Source organism: Anolis carolinensis, chromosome 1 (assembly GCF_035594765.1).
Source record: "Anolis carolinensis isolate JA03-04 chromosome 1, rAnoCar3.1.pri, whole genome shotgun sequence".
NCBI classification, from domain to species: domain Eukaryota; kingdom Metazoa; phylum Chordata; class Lepidosauria; order Squamata; family Dactyloidae; genus Anolis; species Anolis carolinensis.
In genome coordinates this window covers 261,366,629-261,386,598 of record NC_085841.1, presented here as the reverse complement: position 1 = coordinate 261,386,598, position 19,970 = coordinate 261,366,629, and the positions used below count along the sequence as shown (strand labels likewise).

At 38.3% G+C, this 19,970-nt stretch overlaps 1 protein-coding gene across 17 annotated transcripts in view; it reads right to left on the bottom strand.

Moving 5' to 3' along the window:
- The window catches only part of LOC100554144 (sodium/hydrogen exchanger 10), a 117,496-nt gene that overhangs the window by 34,623 nt on the left and 62,903 nt on the right, over positions 1–19,970 (bottom strand). For 15 of the 17 annotated variants that reach the window (XM_062967558.1, XM_062967544.1, XM_062967553.1 and 12 more), the window contains 5 exons: positions 19,490–19,685; positions 16,339–16,527; positions 12,080–12,229; positions 10,148–10,199; positions 5,876–6,024 (listed from right to left, as the gene is read on the bottom strand). In XM_062967558.1, the coding sequence (XP_062823628.1) occupies positions 5,876–6,024; positions 10,148–10,199; positions 12,080–12,229; positions 16,339–16,527; positions 19,490–19,685 (736 nt within the window). The remainder of the gene's footprint in view (positions 1–5,875; positions 6,025–10,147; positions 10,200–12,079; positions 12,230–16,338; positions 16,528–19,489; positions 19,686–19,970) is intronic. The other 2 variants (XM_062967550.1, XM_062967555.1) reach the window with 2 other exon arrangements.

The window sequence follows — 19,970 nt, the reverse complement described above, 5'->3', positions numbered from 1 at the left end:
CATGTCTCCTCTCAACCTTCTCTTGGCAGGCTAAACATAGTTTTTAAGATGCTCCTGTTGTAGTAGAGCCTGTAAGTAATGTTGCAAGCAGCAGTATGAGTACCAGAAGGGGGGAAAGGGCTACTCGCGAGCAGGAGTCAGATGAAGAACAGCAAAGGATATACTTATGGCACATACTGATGAAGACTCATTTGAAGGGTTTTCTAGTGGCGGGGAGTCAATGAGCGAGGAAGGATATGTGGTGGATGGGAATAGAGGCACAAAGAGGGTTACTCGGGAGCAGGAATCACATGAAGAACGGGAGAGGAAGAAGATCTGGGATGTACTTGACGACGATTCTGTTTGACAGACTGGGAAACAACATTTCTTTGGGCTTCTTTGGCGATGACTCTTGGACTTTGGCTGGCTTTGGCAACTCCTCCTTGCAGTTAACTCTTTGGGTGCAGTGCTGTTTGTTGGAAATCTTGTTTACTGGTTACTTTGACTGCTTTTTAATCTGGTTTTTCCTCCTGTTTTACCCGGATTATTATCTGTTTGCTTTTTGGAGCCCAGCTTGGGTAACTTCTTTGAGTTTTGGCCAGAGACACTGAAGCTAAGTGTCTCTGAGCTTTTATTTGTTTTGCAATAAACCTTTTGTTGGACTAGATAGTGTGTGTGGCTCTTTAAGGCCTCTGTGTCTCAACAGCTCCTCATAGAGCATGGTGTCCAGACCTTTGATCACTTTAGTTGCCCTCCTCTGGACACCTTCCATCTTGTCAATATCTCTTTTAAACTGTGGTGCCGAGAATTGGACACAGTATTCCAGGTTTTTTTTATCGTGTCAGAAACTACTTGCAAGTCGCTTCTGGTGTGAGAGAACTGGCCGTCTGCAGAGACATTGCCCAGGGGACACTGGATGTGTTACTGAGAGGCTTCTCTCATGTCCCCGCAAGCTAGAGCTGATGGAAGCTCACTCCATCTTGCAGATTCGAACTGGCAACCTTCAGGTCAGAAGTTCACAAGGGTTTAACCCACTGTGCCACCACGGCTCCCAGTATTCCAGGTGAAGTCTAATAAAAGCAGACTAGAAAGGCATCATAACTTCCCTTGATCTAGACACTATACTCCTTTTGATGCAGCTCAAAATCCCATTGGCTTTTAAGCTGCTGCATCACACTGTTGGTATGTTGAATTCATGTTCAACCGGTTGTCCACGAAAACTCCAAGATCTTTTTCACATATACTGTTGTCGAGCAGGCATTACTCATTCTGTATCTTTGCATTTCATATTTCTGCCTAAGTGTAGTATTTTACATTTGTCCTTGTTGAAATTAATTTTGTTTGTTTTGGCCCAGCTCTCTAATCTGTTTTGAATTCTGATCCTGTCCTCTAGAGTATTCACTATCCATCCTAATTTGGTGCAATCTGCAAACTTGATAAGCATGACCTCTAAACGTTCATCCAAGTCATTGATAAAGTTGTTGAACAGCACTGGACCCAGGATCGAACCTTGCAGCACTTCATCCAGGATGAACTGGAACCATTGGTGAACACCTTTTGGGTTCTGTCACTTAACCAATTACAGAGCCACCTAACAGTAGCATTGCCTAGCTCACATTTGACTTGTTTCCTTGCAAGAAGGTCATGGGGGACTCTGTTGAGGACCTTGCTGAAATCAAGATATGCTACATCCACAGCATTCTCTGCATCTACTAAGCTTGTAACTCTATCAAAAAAAGAGATAGGATTAGTCTGGCATAACTTGTTTTTGAGAAATCCATGTTGGCTTTTAGTAATCACAGAATTCCAATCTAAGTGATTGCAAACTGCCTCCTTAATGATCTGCTCCAGAATCTTTCCTGGTACTGATGTCAGGCTGACTGGACGGTAATTGTTTAGGTCCTCCTTTTTCCCTTCTTGAAGATTTTCTCTGCTGGGAGTCTCCTGTTCTCCAAGAATTCTCAAAGATTATTGCCAACAGTTCTGAAATTACTTCTACTAGTTCCTTCATTATTCTTGGATGTAGTTCATATGACCCTGGAGACTTGAATTCGTTTAGAGTAGCCAGATATTTCTGGACTACTTCTTTACTTATTTTGGGTTGCATTTCCCCTATTACCTCATCCACTCCATATTGCTCAGGTTGAACACCAATTTCCTTTTGGGAGAAGACTGAGGCAAATAAGGTGTTGAGCAGTTCTGCCTTTTCCCTATCCTGTTAGCATTTCACCACCTTCTCCACGCAGAGGCCCTACTGTTTCTTTTTTCTTCCTTTTTCTACTGACATAACCAAACCCTTTCTTACTGGTTTTAATGGAGCCTCCAGTGATGCAATGGATTAAACCCTTGTGCCGGCTGAACCGCTGACCAAAAGGTTAGTGGTTTGAATGTGGGGAGCGGGGTGTCTGTCAGCTCTAGTTTCCCGTGCAGGGACATGAGAGAAGCCACCCACAGGATGGCAAAACAGCAAATATCAAGGCGTCCTCTGGGCAACATCCTTGCAGATAGCCATTTCTCTCACACCAAAGCGACTTGCAGTTTCTCAAGTCACTCCTGACATGAAAAAAAACATTGGTTTTAATCTCTCTAGCAAGCCTACATTCATTTTGTGCTTTAGCCTTATGAACCTTTTCCCTCCATACGTTGGTTATTTGTTTGAATTTCTCTGGTGATTTCCCTTCTTTTCCATTTCTTGTGCATGTCTCTTTTAAATCTTAGCTCAGTTAAAAGTTCTTTGGACATCCATTCTGGTTGTTTTACACTTCCCCTATTTTTTCTCCTTGTTGGTACTTTTTTCAACTGTGCCTTCAATATCTCACCTTTAAGAAACTCCCATTCATTCTTAACCCCATGGAATCACGGATTACGCTCAGTATTTCCTTAAATTTCCTCAAGTCAGCTCTCCTAAAATCTAGAATACATGTTTGTCTTCTCTTAGTTTCACCCTTCATTTGTATCACAAACTTAAGGAGCATATAGTCACTCCGACCTAAGGATCCCACCACTTCCACTCCATTGACCAGATTCTGAGTGTTGGTTAGGGTCAGATCCAGAATAGCTGACTTCCTTATTACCTCTTCTACTTTCTAGACAATAAAATTGTCTCCAAGGCAAGTGAAGAATTTGTTGGACTTTGTATTCTTGGCACAGTTTGTTTTCCAACAAATATCAGAGTAGTTGAAATTCCCCATTACAACTATATCTCTTATTTCTGTATTTTTTGTCATCTGATCAAGGAAAACTTCATCCAATTATTCCATCTGGCTTGAAGGTCTGTAGTAGACCCCACAATTACATCTTATATGTTCTTAAGTTCTCTGGTCCCTTTCTAGACCTCAACACAAGCACAGATCTTTTTCTTAGAAGCACTGTTTATGTTTCTTTACCATATTTGGAAAGCCTTTCTTTTCTTATTGATTACATGTTGGATCTCATTATCATTCTCATCAAACTAGTCTTGATGTTTCTTAGTTTGGTATCCAATGGTTTGTTCACAGGCCTTTATCACTACAGTCTGTAATTGCTTTAATACATTTACAAAATCCATTCTAAGCCACTTAGATTTAAAGGTCTTCTGAACTTACGTATAATTGAAAGAAGGAAAAGAAAGAAGGAAAAAACAAAAATATATGTAGAAAAATATAATGACTGTCTACCAGGAACTAATGGAAACTCTTTAGACTAGAAATGAAGTTATTTTCCCAGTCCAGAACATGCAAGACGGACATGGATAACATGGGCAAGTTTCCTCACATGGATAACAGGCGGGTAAGAAATAAAATTATTACTTATTATTATATTACAACATGCTACCTGTGCAAATGCTACAGATGGCCTACAAATTATAGCGTTTTCAGCAGTCATGTTTTATAAAAATAAAGTAGAAAACACAACAGAATGAGAAGAGTTTTCTCCTTGTTCCATTTAACAGATGTCTGACACTGTGGGGTGAGAATCATCACACAATAATTTATCATCAATGCACTTTTTAGTTATTGCAAAGAGATGGTATAATGGAAGTATCATAGTAAAGTAGACTCTTGCTTATCCAACCTTCACTTATCCAACATTCTGTATTATCCAACGCAGTCTGCCTTTTAGTATTTAATATTTCTGTAGTCAGTGTTTTCAATACATTGATATATTTTGGTGCTAAATTCGTAAATACAGTAATTACTACATAACGTTACCGTGTATTGAACTGCTTTTTCTGTCAGTTTGTTGTAAAACATGTTTTAGTGTTTAATTTGTAAAATCATAACATAATTTGATGTTTAGTAGGCGTTTCCTTAATCCCTCCTTATTATCCATCATTTTCGTTTATCCAAGGTTCTGCCAGCCCGTTTATGTTGGATAAGCGAGACTCTACTGTATTGCAGAAAGCCAAAATGCCACAATGTCTTTTTGGTACCTTAAAGACTGACGGTGTTTTTTTTTTGGTTGATGATTTTGTGAACATCAGCCCTGTTTTTTACATTGCAAAGACTGTAGCTTCTGACCACACAAGTACTGTATGTTCCCAATAACTCTACACAGGGACCAAACAGCCTTCTATGTGAATTACAGATATCAAGGAGTATTGTGTTTTGTTAAGAGGAAGGTTTCGTAAGCTCGTAGTAACAATATCATGTAACGAAATCTAACTGGCATTTTCCCCTATGAACTGGCACCTGCCTGAAGATCTGCCGGGGAGGCCTTCCTCTCGCTTCCGCCACCATCACAAATACAGCTGGTGGGGACGAGAAAGAGAGCTTTCTCGGTGGTGCCCCCCCCCCCCCCCGGCTCTGGAACTCCCTCCCTAGGGAGATTAGGCTAGCCCCTACTCTGTCCACCTTCCGCAGGGACCTCAAAACCTGGATGTTCAGTGTGCATTTGATTATGGTTAGGTCCCTGTTCATGAACACCCAACCCTAATTGACAGATAGATTGCACTCAGCACTTTATCCCTAGCCCTGGCCCTATAGTCTGGTTCTTGCACAAGTCCATGCTCTAATTCTGATTATGCCCACTATATTTCTGTTCACTGATTGTCAAAGTTTGCTTTTTATATATTTGATGATTTTTATACCCTGCTGTTTTTAATTATTTAATTAGATAATAATGATATATTATGTTTTTAGCTGTGTTTTTAGTTGGTAAACTCTGTTGTTTGCTCTGGGCTTGGTCCCGTGTGTAAGCCACCCGAGTCCCTTTGGGGAGGTGGTGGTGGAGTAAAAAAATAAAATGGTTGCTATTATTATTATTATTATTATTATTATTATTATTATTATTTGTTGTTGTGCTCTGATATTACAATGTTCACTACCTGATTAGTTTTGATGAGTTATTATACTTACAAATAAAACGTATAAAGGATGTTGAGAAGGGAAGAGGGGTTTTGTGAATGTTGTTGGCTTAGGTGGAGGATCACATTGTTGGCTTAGGTGGAGGAGAACTTTAACAGAAAAAGAGAAGTCCCATTTAGTTAATGAAAATTGTTCCAACAATTATATCTGTCTCCAGTTCATAGTAGTACTGAAGCCTTTCTCAGCATCTGTGAGAGATTTCCCCATGTCAAAAAGGTGAATGGAGATTGAAGTATTCCTAGCTGGAAGAAAGACAGAGAAAATAAAGCCAATTCTCTTCAGACAATGTTGGTAGAATATTCCTCCAACCATTGCTTTGGTGAACCAGACAACTTTCCTCCGCTCATGTTTTCCCAGACCAGAGCAATAACTCCCTCATCTTTCCCACACAGAGAAGCATCTTTGCTTCATTCAGGCTTTCCTCAGCTAATGAAAACCTACAAAAAGTAAATCCCACAGAAATGAACACATTCCTTCGCCTTTCGTAATGAAACATGTTATAATATGTAAATTACATGCATAGGTGTATGGGGACTGATTTTTCAGATTACCTTATGCAGTTCAGCTCCTTCATTTCTATCAACAATACCTCCTGATATCATAAACTTAAGGGTTTCTGAAGCTGTGTTCAGCACTGTTTGTACTGCTTGTCTGGTTTTCACAGCAGTAACTATTTCGGGGTAATCACGTTGCATTAGCCCTAAAAACAAACAAAAACATTGTCTTTTTTTACAAGAAATGTTAAATGCCAATCACCTGAAAGTAAACTATTTATCTGGAATAGTTTGTCCTACCACTTATTAACATTATTGCTTTGGCTATGTCTATACCAGTTTCTTAAACATTTGTCCATTAATTTGCATTAATTAATATATATGATTACAGCCAACAAAACAAATAGCAAAATGAGCCTTCTCCATGACATTAAATTACCAGCATCATTTAATAGTGGTCTATGGAAGCATGGTTATAACCCTGATTTGATTTTTTGTAAATGAAAGCATAGCCCACCAATGCATTAAAAGGGTAATAAACCCAATACCAAATATTCCACATAGACCAATATGCTGCTAGCATATGAAGCTGTAAGACCAAAAAGTGTCCCTTTTTGTAGAAGATATAATTTCGGTAAAGCTAACTAGACAAAGTTTACAGAGAACTTGGAAGCAGCTGTTTCGGATATAGAACCTTCTATAGAAGGCTATGACTTGTTTGTAGAAGTTGTGAAAAGATCCTTGAGGCTCTCAATCCCTAGATCAGTGGTTCTCAACCTGGGGTCCCCAGATGTTTTTGGCCTTCAACTCCCAGAAATCCCAGCCAGTTTACCAGTTTTCTGGAAGTTGAAGGCCAAAAATATCTGGGGACCCCAGGTTAAGAACCACTGCCCTAGAGGCTATTGTACAAGCTACCTACCAGGCCTAAATGAAGAATCGCTAACTCAGCTACAGGAATACCTCAGATTATTTCAATAGAATCCATACAGTGATGAAACTGTAGCAGCAGGCCATAAATTATCTACAGCCATAGCTAATGCTAAGAAAGACCGCTGGATAGAGCTGCTTGAGAACCTTGATATGTCCAAGAGTAGTCGTAGAGCCTGGCAGTTGTTGAGAAGCCTGGATAATGATAATCTGATCAACTGTGGACATGCAAATGTAACATCAGACCAGATAGTATACCAGCTAATTTGGAATGGAAAAACCAACTGCAGCAGAGTAAAGGTGAAAATCAACAGGGCACTAGAACTTGAAATCCACTAGTTGTCATGTCCCATAAATCTGAAAGAACTTAGAGACGCTATTAAGCGATGCAAAACTGGTAAAGCACCCACCTAGATGACCTAATGATGGAGCAAATCAAACACTTGGGCCCCAAAGCTGAAAAATGACTTTTGATTTTTTTTACAATAAATGCTTGGCACACAAACAGATTCCCAGACAATGGAGGAAAATTAAGATTATTGTCATTTTAAAACCTGGTAAAGATGCCTCCAATGCCAAGAACTACCGACCAATCTCTCCCTTATGTCATCTGTATAAAATATAAGAGAGAATGCTATTAAATCAACTAGGCCTGTTATTGAACCCCAGCTTATTTCACAACAAGCAGGCTTCAGACCAAGGAAAAATTGTACAGCTCTAATTCTTAACTTGACCAAGTATATCAAGGAAGGCTATGAGAAAGGTTTCATTACAGGAACAGGTTTTGTGGACCTTATGGCAGCCTATAACATGGTGCATCATAGAAAATTGCTGCATAAAGTCTACCATATCACTTGGGACTACAATTTTACAAAAACCATCCAGACCCTCATAGAAAACTACAGCTTCAATGTGGAGTTCCAGGGCAGGATAAGTAGATGTAGGAGGCAAAAGAATGGTCTAACTCAAGGCAGCGTTCTTACACTGACCTTGTTTAACATTTTTACTAATGACCAGCCACAACCACCACTCACAAAGAGGTTTATATAAGCTGATGACCTTGGCCTAACAACACAAGCAAAAGACTTTGAAATAGTTGAAAAACAACTTACTAATGCCCTCAAAGATCTCTCCAGCTGCTGCAAAGATAACCACCTGAAGCCTAACCCTGCCAAGACACAAGTGTGTGCTTTCCATCTACGTAATCGTGAAGCCAACAGGGAACTGAAGGGTCCCTGGGAAGGCCAAGAGCCTGAACACTGTTCCCACCCTAACTATCTCAGCATCACCTTAGATAGAACACGAACATTTAGGAAACACTGTGTGAACACCAAGCACAAAGTAGCTGCACGCAATAACATCCTGCAGAAACTTACTAATAGTGCATGGGGGACAGACCCAAAATTAATAAGAACATCAGCCCTGGCCCTGTCTTACTCAACTGCTGAGTATGTCAACTGAGTATGTCCACAGTTGATCAGAAGATAGACTCTATAAGCTAGCTGGCAGTGGCCCCCGATGTGCAACAGGAAATTGCTGCCAACTGTGAGAGAAATAAGGTTGAACATTGTGAAAGCTACCCACTGTATGGCTATCAGACTCCTCCCAGTAGACTTAAATCAAGGAAAAGTTTCATGAGAACCACCACTCCTCTAAATGTTCCCCGAGTAACAGCAAGACTATCCCTGTAGGCAGCAAAATCAGGCAATCCCAACTGGATGGCCCCCCACAAGGGTCTTCCTCCAGGAGCAAACCAAGAACGGGCAACTTGGAAGTCCCTGAACAGACTCAGAAAAGTATAGTTGGCAGATCAAAAGACAACCTGGCAAAATGGCACTACCGTGTTTCCCCGAAAATAGGACAGTGTCTTATATTAATTTTTGCTCCCAAAGATGTGCTAGGTCTTATTTTCAGGGGATGTCTTATTTTTCCATGAAGAAGAATTCACATTTATTCTTAAACAAAAAAATGAACATTTATTATATACTGTACAGTAGTTGTCATTACAAAGAATAGCCAGACAAACTGTGAATCCTAGCAAGTATTTCTTGTTACTACCCCTATTTCCATGCACAACAATCTATGGTACATACATTTACCAATCCTGCATGCTCTAGTGTTCTGTTCAGCAGGCATGCTTCCAAACAAAAACTTTGCTAGGTCTTACTTTCGGGGGAGGCCTTGTATTTAGCAATTCAGCAAAACCTCTACTAGGTCTTATTTTCTGGGGATGTCTTATTTTAGGGGAAACAGGGTACCTAGAAGAATCCTCCACCTTGTGTGACTGAAGTAAAACAAAGAACCCAGCTTCTGTATGCTTGGCCACAATTCCCTGCCTCGTGCACAGAGGAAGAACTGTTTAAAGCTACAGACAATGCAGTCGCTGTTGCCCACTGTTAGTCTAAAACTATTTAGCTGTTTGTGATCACTTTTTATCAGTTTTAAACTTATTTATTTATGCAATGCTTTTGACACAAATAAGCCAACAAAACATTAGCAAAAAACCAAGACTCAGAGATGGAAAAGAATAGTAAGAAAAGGGTTTAGTTTCTTTCAGGAAACACAAAGAAGAGCTATTCACAATAAGATACCAAGGGCTATGCCACTGTCTCTGTCAAATTTCTACAGCTGTGGCCAAAATTTAGTGCAGGAAATGTCAGAGTCCAACTTTTACCAGAGTCCATCTAAAAAAGCCTGGCAAAAAACAGTATCCCATTCACTTCCAGAACAGCCAACTGAAAATGCTCAATAAAATACTTTAAATAAGAAGGTCTCAACTACCCACCTGAAAATCATAGAACAACCTATGCTCTTTGAAGTAATACTAAAATCTTTCAATCAACTGCATTTCCAAAGGAAAGGGAACATGGAATAAAGTCTCTGATTGTATCCCAGTCCCAAACTGTTATAGGTGTCTAGGTAATAGTTAACACCTCAAATGAGCCCAGGAGCAGAATGGAAGCTATTGTCAACAGAAAAACAGACTCTATTGTGACTCTAAATCATCAGCTGCATTTATAACAGTTTGTATGCAATGGCTTCTACAGGAGAGCGTCAAATGATTGCAGGCAGAATTAGGTGAACTGTAAGGCTATTAACTGGATTCCACAGACTAGCAGAATTGAAGGTAAGCAATGTAATTTTGTTTTTCATGGTCTCTGTGATTACTCCCTTAAGATCAAACCTCCCTCATTGGGAAGGACACTGCTATTTAGGCTACACAAGGATCAGCAATCATAGGATTAATTCATTTTTAGTAAGAATAATAAAAACATTAGCATTTTAAATCTCATCAACTCAGATTCTTATAGAAATCTGGAGTAAAGATATACAAATTATTGCCACAGAAGTATCAACTGAAATGCAGCCATTTGTATGTATGCAAATACATTAAACACATACCCAACTCCTTCATAGCCTCTTGTTTGTTTTTTTCCAATATTTTGGTTATTTCCTGTTAAAATGGGACAAAATTATGTTAGAGAAAAATACATATTTTCTTGCAATAGTCTTTTTCCTCTGTAGTCTTTGACAACCATTCCAGTGAGCTACTAGAACCTAGGAAGAGAACAGAAACGCCACTATCCTATCCTATCACCTTCAACAAGTGACCGACTGCCTTTGGCTAGCATTAGTAAATGATGCATTCAAAATAAGCAACTGATCTGGCCCTGAAGTCAAGACAATAGCACTAGATGAATGTTGATTATTGTGACCATGTCACTGCTTTGCACAAATCAGGAAGAGAACCACCTGGAAGTAAAGCTGCCAATGTCGAGACAGCTCTTGTGATCATTAATTGAGCAGTGGGCATGAGAAATCATCTTTTGGACCCTGACTCTAACCCCAAATTTCCCTAACTGCAGACCGTTGTCAAAACTGCTTTTTGGCTGAGTAATAATTTGATCCAAAGGACATAAAATCCCTATGTTGAAATTTGGGGCTCTATTCATCAAAGGACTGAGCTCTTGGACTTTTTCTCCTCTTTTTTCACCAAAAAAGGTTAATGCTTTAAAAAAAATCTTTGGTCTCCATCTATAGCTCACCCTGAGCATTGCCAAATAATACAACTCCATTAAAAGGACATACAGCTAAATTAACTTTGGATTTGTTATTTGCACTCCTGTTCTTTAACTACAACTGATACCAGCTGCCATATCAGCTGCCACTGCACAATAATTAAATTGTAGAGAATCCAATTTTTGCCAATGCCTTAATATCTTGGCAAATGTAATTCTCTTTCTTAGGAAACAAGGATTAGCAAATTCTTAGCCCAATGAACCAAAGTTCTGGCAAACAAGAAAGCCACAAACACAGCTTGAACCACAAGAGCTGACACCTTGAGAACCCTTATCAAAATATTTCTCTTATTCTTAGATTCTTGAAAGAATTATCTCCATCTCTTAAGGTTTTTTCTTTTCATGCTTTTCCCCTACGCACTCAAAATGCTGCCTTCTTTGGCCTGCAAACCTATCACTGTCTCACCCACCCATCTAAACCCTCAGCTTCTATTGCTTGACTCTCAATTAATGAAATCCATTTATAGAGCTCCCAGAGAAGTTCCTAGCCATTAATTACAATGGGGAGGAAAGTAAGAACATTCAATGTAGCGAGATGATTGAAGCTGTATTTCACTCACACACCACATTCTCTGTAACCCCTACTAGATTCCCACAGGAAACCACTTCTGCACCACATAAGAGAGTAGACTGATTCAAACCTTTAGGGAGACCTGAATACACTTTTTCAATGCATTAAAAGAGAGATCAGAGCTGCATCCACTGGCTATTCCACTCAATACCACCAGCCCCATTAGGATGGTAAGCAATGAAGGAAAACTAGCATGATCTGCTAGTGCCCAGGGATAGCAAGACCAACCTAGCCCATCAGGGTGGAACTGCGCAAGCAGGACTCAACTGGAAAAAAGTCCCTTTCCTGATTGAGGAAGAAGACAGACCCACTTTAAAGGATTGTCTTCCTGCACTGCCAGAAAGTATTTATTTTGTTGTTTCCGAACTTCACATTATTTGGGGCCACTTTTCTACTATGGTGCAGAAAGGAATTGTGCTGTAGAAGGTATCATGGATATAATTGCTTGCCAGAAACTGAACAGTTTTCTAGAGATTCTATATCTTAAACACACAGCTATTACCAGCTCATCTGAGAATCGCCCAGACCCAGCCAGTCTCCCTTTGTATCCTCCTGTTTGGTGTGCAAACAAAAGTTATTTTTGTCTTCTCAAAATATGCTCTTGACATTTAATATGATAAAAATGAAGCATGATGCCATGAATAATTTATCTTACTCCTTAAAATACATGATTATTGTACTTACTATGTAAACCTTCTCATGGCCAGAAATCTGTTCAATTAAACGTTTAATATCTTCTTCACCTTGAACATATCCTTTGGCAATATCATACCGGAAGGTGAGCTGTTTGTTTATTTGTTTATCCAATACAAAAATCAATGTGGGTAGCGTAAGCTGAAATACAGAATGTATTTTTATTTATATTTTTGCATTATCCATCACATTTAGTAAAGTTAATGACATTAGTTACTGCAATTTCTGCAACATCCAGCCAAGACTTATGTCCGCACAACTGAGTTCTTTGAATAAGGTGCAAAAAACAACTCATGAGCAAATACCAAGAATGTCAGAAAAAATGTATGTAAAACCTGGAAGAATTTGTCAATTCACTTCTGGCTCTGTGTCCTAAAATGAAAGGTAGTTATCATAGCAATGAGATGGTAAATAGGAGGTAGAAGAGACAAGAGATGATGCAAGACAATATCTTTAGAAATACCTTAAATTCTAAAATGTCCTTTGGTAGAGAAAAAGCAGAGTATAAATATAATAACACTCCAAAATTCAAAATTATCTACAAGAGTGACAGAGATAGCAAGTGCTTTGCTTTCTGATGATCTAATGTATACAAACTTTGTTTCATGTATCCTAGCAACTCCCCCAGCCAAAATGGTGCCCAGGGCATAGGCAGAGTGCACTTAGGCCTGATCCACATCTATATATCTATATACAGTAGAGTGTCACTTATCCAACACTCGCTTATCCAACGTTCTGGATTATCCAACGCATTTTTGTAGTCAATCTTTTCAATATATCGTGATATTTTGGTGCTAAATTCATAAATATAGTAATTACTACATAGCATTACTGTGTATTGAACTACTTTTTCTGCCAAATTCGTTGTCTAACATGATGTTTTTGTGCTTCATTTGTAAAATCATAACCTAATTTGATGTTTAATAGGCTTTTCCTTAATGCCTCCTTATTATCCAACATATTCGCTTATCCAACATTCTGCCGGCCCGTTTATGTTGGATAAGCGAGACTCTACTGTACTGTATTTACAAATTTACCACTAAAATATCACAAAGAATTTAAAACACTGACTACAAAAACATTGATTATGAAAGGCAGACTGCATTGGATAATCCAGAACATTGTTTAAGCGAATGTTGGATAAGTGAGATTCTACTTTAATATGAAATAATTACTGGGATAGAATAATGCAGAACAATATAATCTCTAAAACCAGGACAGTACATAAAGACCAACAGTCTGAAAGCAGGGAAATTGGAAATTCCACAAAGGAAACAATCAGGGCCGGCTAACACCTCCCAAGAAAGGATTCTTCCAGAAAGGAAGCTGAGAAGGGAGTGAAGCACTGTGTATTACCAAAGTCATTATTATTACTATCATTACTATCATTGCTATCATTGCTATTATTATTATTATTATTATTATTATTATTATTATTATTATTATTATTATTATTATTATTGTGTTGCGGTCAACCGTGAAAATGAATACAATCTGGCTCCAAGTATTCAAAAACACTAAAATATATAAAAATTAATATGGTATAATAAAACAGAACAATACAATCTCTAAAATCAGAACACTAAATAAAGAACAACACTCTGAAAACAGGGGAATTCCACACAGGAAACAATCAGGGCCAGCTAACACCTCCCAACAAAGTACTCCCATCATCAAAGTCTGGCAAATCTTCCTTTTTCTCAGGGCCACAGACAGTAGAAGCACATAAAATATCGCAAAGAACACCACTTTGAAAACAAGGGAATTCCAGACAGGAAACAATCAGGGCCAGCTAACACCTCCCAACAAAAAAATTCACTCAGGGAGGAAACAGCCAGGCTTTAAAGCTGCAAGGCCATTACATCCTAATCATTTTTCCTAATTGCAGCATTCATACTTGCTTCCAACAGACAAAAAAAAAACCAATCAGAAATATTGTATATTCACAACCTTTAGGAAATAAACTTCTGCCAACCCAGAAGTTCAAAAACATGCAAATGTGAGTGCATCAATAGTGCTCCGGCGGGAAGGTAACACCGCTCCATGCAGTCATCCCACATGACCTTGGAGGAGTCTACGGACAACACCGGCTCTTCGGTTTAAAAATGGAGATGAGCACCAACCCCCTGAGTCAGACACGACTGGACTTAATGTTGGGAGGAAACGTTTACCCTTTACCTTAACTACCACCAATTCCTCAATACTTTATTTCCCATACCACCATACTTTGCCACAGCAACACGTGGCCGGGCACAGCTAGTTGCCTATAAAATACAGATTATCTGATTTGAACTGGATTATATGGCAGTGTAGACTCAAGTCCCTTCCACACAGGTATATTACCCAGAATGCCAAGGCAGATAATCCACAGTATCTACTTTGAACTGGATTATCTTGAGTCCACACTGCCGTATAATCCAGTTCAGTGTGGATTTTATACAGCTGTGTAGAAGAGGCCTTATATAATCCAGTTCTAAGCAGATATAATATGTAATAATTACTGTAGTATAATAATGCAGAACAATATAATCACTAAAACCAGAACAGTAAATAAAGAGCAACACTCTGAAAACAGGGAAATTGGGAATTCCAGAAAGGAAACAATCAGGGCCAGCATGCTTGTGATACAACTCTTTCTTTTTTACCTTGGCATTTCTTATTTTCAGTTTCCTTTTTTCTCTAGTATCAGGCTCATCACTGATACCAAGTTCTCTTGCAGCTACACAATTATCAGATCATGTTGCAGGATTCAGTTTACATTTTTTTCTATTTTAAATACCTATTATATTCAAGATTGGATGAATGGTAGGCTCATACAGTAGAGTCTTGCTTATCAAACATAAATGGGCCGGAAGAATGTTGGATAAGTGAAAATGTTGGATAATAAGGAGGAATTAAGCAAAAGCCTATTAAACGTCAAATTACATTATGATTTTACAAATTAAGCACCAAAACATGTTTAACAACAAATCAACAGAAAATGCAGTGCAATACATGGTAACATTATGTAGTAATTACTGTATTTACGAATTTTCACCTAAACATCACAATGTATTGAAAAAATTGATTAAAAAAACATTGACTACTAAAAAATTGACTACAAATAAAGATATAATTGCTGCCTAGAGAAACAGCTGTGGATCCAGGCGGGAGACAGACTGCGTTAGATAATACAGAACATTGGATGAGCAAAGGTTGGATAAGTGAGTCTCTACTGTATTTGGATCTATTGTAGCATTACATAGATATAAGTGAATACCTTTCTTTCTGGGGAAAGGTCTTCACTTATATCTATAAGTGAAGCATCTTCTACACTGCCAGATAATCCAGGTTATCAAAACAGACAATCCACATTATCTTTTTTGATCTGGATTATATGAGCCTATACTGTCATATAATCCAGTTCAAATCAGGTAATCTGGATTTTATATGGGAGTATCAGCCATTTTGTCCCTACTTGAGATAAGATGCCTTGAGGGGACTCAAGGCAGCTTACAAATCTGGCAAAATTCAATGCCAATAAACAACAATGCAATAAAACAAAACATAGAGCAATTAAAACAATTAGGCATTAAATAATTAAAAACAATATACAAAACTTAAAACAAGTAAAGTGTTTAAATCCGTTCATCCAAAAGCCTTGCGCATAATCCTCGGTCCAAACGATGTCAAGCCGTAAAAGCTTATTCATTAAACGCTTGTGCGCATAGCCATGTCTTTATTTTCTTTTTAAAGCCCAAAAGGGATGGAGCCTGCCAGATGTCATTGGGGAGGGAATTCCACAGCCAAGGAGCCACCTCTGAGAAGGCCCTGTCTCTCATCCCCACTAGTCACGCTTGCGAGAGAGGTGAGACCGAGAGCAGGGCCTCCCCAGACAATCTTAAGGTTCTTGTAGGTTTATAGGAGGAGATACCTTCTAAAATAAGATACAATATGTCAACTCAAATTTGATTGTGTAATTTTATTGCTGTTCCAAATACTCAGGACATATCACTTACCTGGGTGAATCTTTTTGTTCAGTGCCAGAGAACAAGCACTAATGAAAGTTCAGTTATTACTAGGTTATCCACTTTAAAAGCTAATATGTTAATGAATGGATTTAAACCAAGCCAATATTAATGAATAAAGAATATTTTAATTCGTTTGAAATTAACTTTTTAAATCTAGCTTAGAAACAAGCCAAATTCTAAGTTTTTAAATGTAACAGCTTGATACCACATTGCAGAAATAAGACAGAAATGCCCATTTACCTTAAAGAGACGGAAAACTCTTAGAAGGCGACCAAATCGAAATATCCGGATTGTATTTATCATAGGGTATGATGGTGTCATATTTTTAAAAAGATTAATAATCATGACATCTATAATTCCAACTACTATTACTATAAGATCAAACTGATTCCAATGGTAATAGATATAAGTCCTCCCCATTGCTAAAGCCTGTTGAAAACAAATATTATACTGATATTACATTAAATATCCAGTAGACATTAAACATGCACCAAATATTTAGGAAAATGCATTCACATACTAATTTATATCACATATGTAGACACAGTATCTAGATAATTAGCATAGCACTGTAGCTATAAACAGTGAGATAAAAACACAACACAGGAAGTTTTTAAACTCTCAGCAGACCTATTGATCAATATACAAGGTATTTACATAATGAAAAAAATTGTAAGAGTGGTCTTTGATATACTACAAGTTACACCTTGAAACTTATATATAAAAGTGAAATTGAGTAAAGATATAGGCTATGTCCTAGCGATATGAATGAATAAGAAATCTTGATAGTTTTTCACACACATCTCTGCAATTCTCCACTAATGAATAATATTTTGGTATGCATAAAATTTCAATTACAAGAAAATAATAAGATTAAAATATTGGGTAACCATTGGGAGGATACATTCTGGATAGGTGCAGAGGTGGAATCCACACAGAATGGATTATAGCCATCACTGCAAAGTACACTGTGAACTTATCATGAAAGTCCATTGTTTGCCAAGGAGTGGGTTAATCTCTTCTACTGCACAGATAACACATGGGACAATGTCATCTAAACTAACCTTTTTGCTAGATTGCTGGGTCCTTTGTTCAATTCTGTACAAAAGTTACAGACAGACTCAAAAGAAGACAGGGGGAAATTGAAAAGAGGGAAGATGGAAGGAAAAGAAAAAAAAGGAGGAGAAGGAAAAAAGATGGATAGAAGATAGAAAGAAGATATGAAAAGAGGAAGGAAAGGAAAAGAAAGGAAGGTGGGAGGAAAAGGTGGGAAGAAAGAAAAGGAAGGAAAAGGGAAAGAGGGAAGAAAGGAAAAGAAGAAAGGAAGAAAAGAGGAAGAAAAGGGATGAGAGGAAAAGAAGGGTGAGAAGGAATAAAAGAGAAGGTGGATGGGGATAGAAAGGAAGTAAGACAAGAGGAAAGGAAGGGAGGAAAGCACAAATGGGAGGAAAGAAGAGAAAGGAAGAGGAAAAGAGGAAAGGAAAAGAAGAAAGAAAGAAAAGAGGAAGAAAGAAAAGGATGCGGAAAAAAAAAGAATTAAATAGCCATTAAAAGAAAATTTGGAATGAGATATCCTCTTGAGAAATAAACCTACAGATTTCCAGTCTGGAAGATCTTTGATGTCTGTGTATTTTGGCTGTGTAGTGTGGCTAGCTCCTCACAGCTGTAGGTCAAGTGTTACTACGGAAGACACTTCAGAAATATTATTAACTTCTATAAAATACTGAAGCATTTTTAAAGGACAGGTAGCCAATTCCAATATAGTACACAAAAGGAAAATGAGAAGGAAGGAAGGCAGTAAAGGAAAAAAGAAAAGGGAAAGAGAAGGAGGAAAGAGGATAAGGAAAGACATAAAAAGGAAAGCAAGTAAGAGGGGGCATGGATGACAAGAGGATAAAAAGGAGAACGGAATGGAAATAAGGAAGGGTGGAAGAGAGAGAAAGAGGAAGGAAAGAAATGATAGGGAGGAAAAGGTAGAAAGGACAGAAAGCTCGCACACAGGTGAGGCAGTGGGAGCAAATGTCTGACCCAAAACACTGCTGCCGCCTCTTCCTCTTCTCCTGGGGCATGCCCCCTTCACGCCACCTTGCCAGAGCCAGAAAGGGAGGGAAAGGTGGAAAAGACAGAAACGTTTAAAAGGGTGGGTAGACACATGTGCGAACATGTGAGGTAGCAGGAGCACATCCTGGCCCCCCTATCTGCCCCAAGACTCCTCCTCCTCTTCTGCCCCCCAAGACCTGTCCCCTTCACCTCCGCTCAGGAAAACCAGGCTGCCTGCTTGTGCTGCTTCCTTACACCAGCCTCAACTGGGCACTGATTGGCACAAGCCCCTCCCCGCCCATGACATCCCAGGAGGGCAAAGGCAAAAGCTGCACGGAGCCAGTGGAGAGCAGAAGGGGCAAAAGCAGCAGCAACTTCAGGCAGGCAAGGAGGCTACCACACACTCCTGCTGCCTCTCCTTTGTTCCCTGCCTGTGCTTTACCATATTACATGAATCTAAGACACACCCCAATTTTGGCATAGTCATTAGCCAAAAAAGTGTGCCTTAAGATTCATGTAAATACAACATATATGTCTTTTTGTCTTCAGAAGGTGTTAAAAAGCTATGTGTTCACTGGGACACACAACTATTACAAATGCCTTGGAAGATTGACTTATGATATAAAGTTCTTCATGAATATGTCTGCAACCTTGAATGGGATAAGATCTGGTTCAGCAACTAGGTGTAAAGAATTGTAATTGCCGCAAATAATATCAATAAAAACAAAATCAGAAAGAAGTAAAAAAGTGATACTACTATAAGGAGAACAGTGTACTATTTCACATTTTTACTACAGTAGAGTCTCACTTATCCAAGCTAAACGGGCTGGCAGAAGCTTGGATAAGCGAATATCTTGGATAATAAGGAGGGATTAAGGAAAAACCTATTAAACATCAAATTACAAATTTGACAGAAAAGGTAGTTCAATATGCAATAATGTTATGTTGTAATTACTGAATTTACGAATTTAGCACCAAAATATCTTGATATATTAAAAACATTGACTACAAAAATGGCTTGGATTATCCAGAGGCTTGGATAAGCGAGGCTTGGATAAGTGAGACACTACTGTATTTTCAATTTCACATCCTTTGTCAAATGAAATTTAATTTTTTGTTGTTGTGTGCCTTCAAGAAACTCAACCTATGGTGACCCTACCATAGGCAAGATTTGTTCAAAAGAAGTTTACCATTGTCTTCCTCTGAGGCTGAATGTGTATGGTCCAAATTTACCTAGTGTACTTTATAAGTTCAAAGTAGAAAAATGAACCCTGAATCCCAGTGTCATATACTATTTTGTAAAACCAATTAAATTACGACTGATACAAGCATTTTATTACAAAATTAATACCTTCAGGGCAGCTTCTCCTATGTATAGGCACAGAAAGTAGTAGTTGCACATTTTTAGTTGTGGGAGATATTCTGCATTCACACTCGTTATAAAGTTAAGAATAATAGGTACACTGTTCAAATATGTTATCATGGTACTTATATATTCAAACTCTTCCATAAACACTATTTGGTGACACAGCCTCAAAAACTTGTTTCTGTACAGGAGGAAGAAAAAAAAGATTTGAGGTTTCCGTTATTCAGAATAGAGCATTTTAGTACTTCTAGATCAATATTATGTCTATGTTTTTTCCATATAATATATGCATCACAATGTTTTCCCCTAGTTGACACAAATCCTTCAATAACTAGAAATACCAAGGTTGTGAACTGATTTAGAAAGAAGCAGGCTGCCTCTATCCAGGAATATATTTCTATAATGTATTTCTACAATAAATGTGCTTCCCGCTGAGGACTCTAACCTTATTTCTCTGCTGCAATTT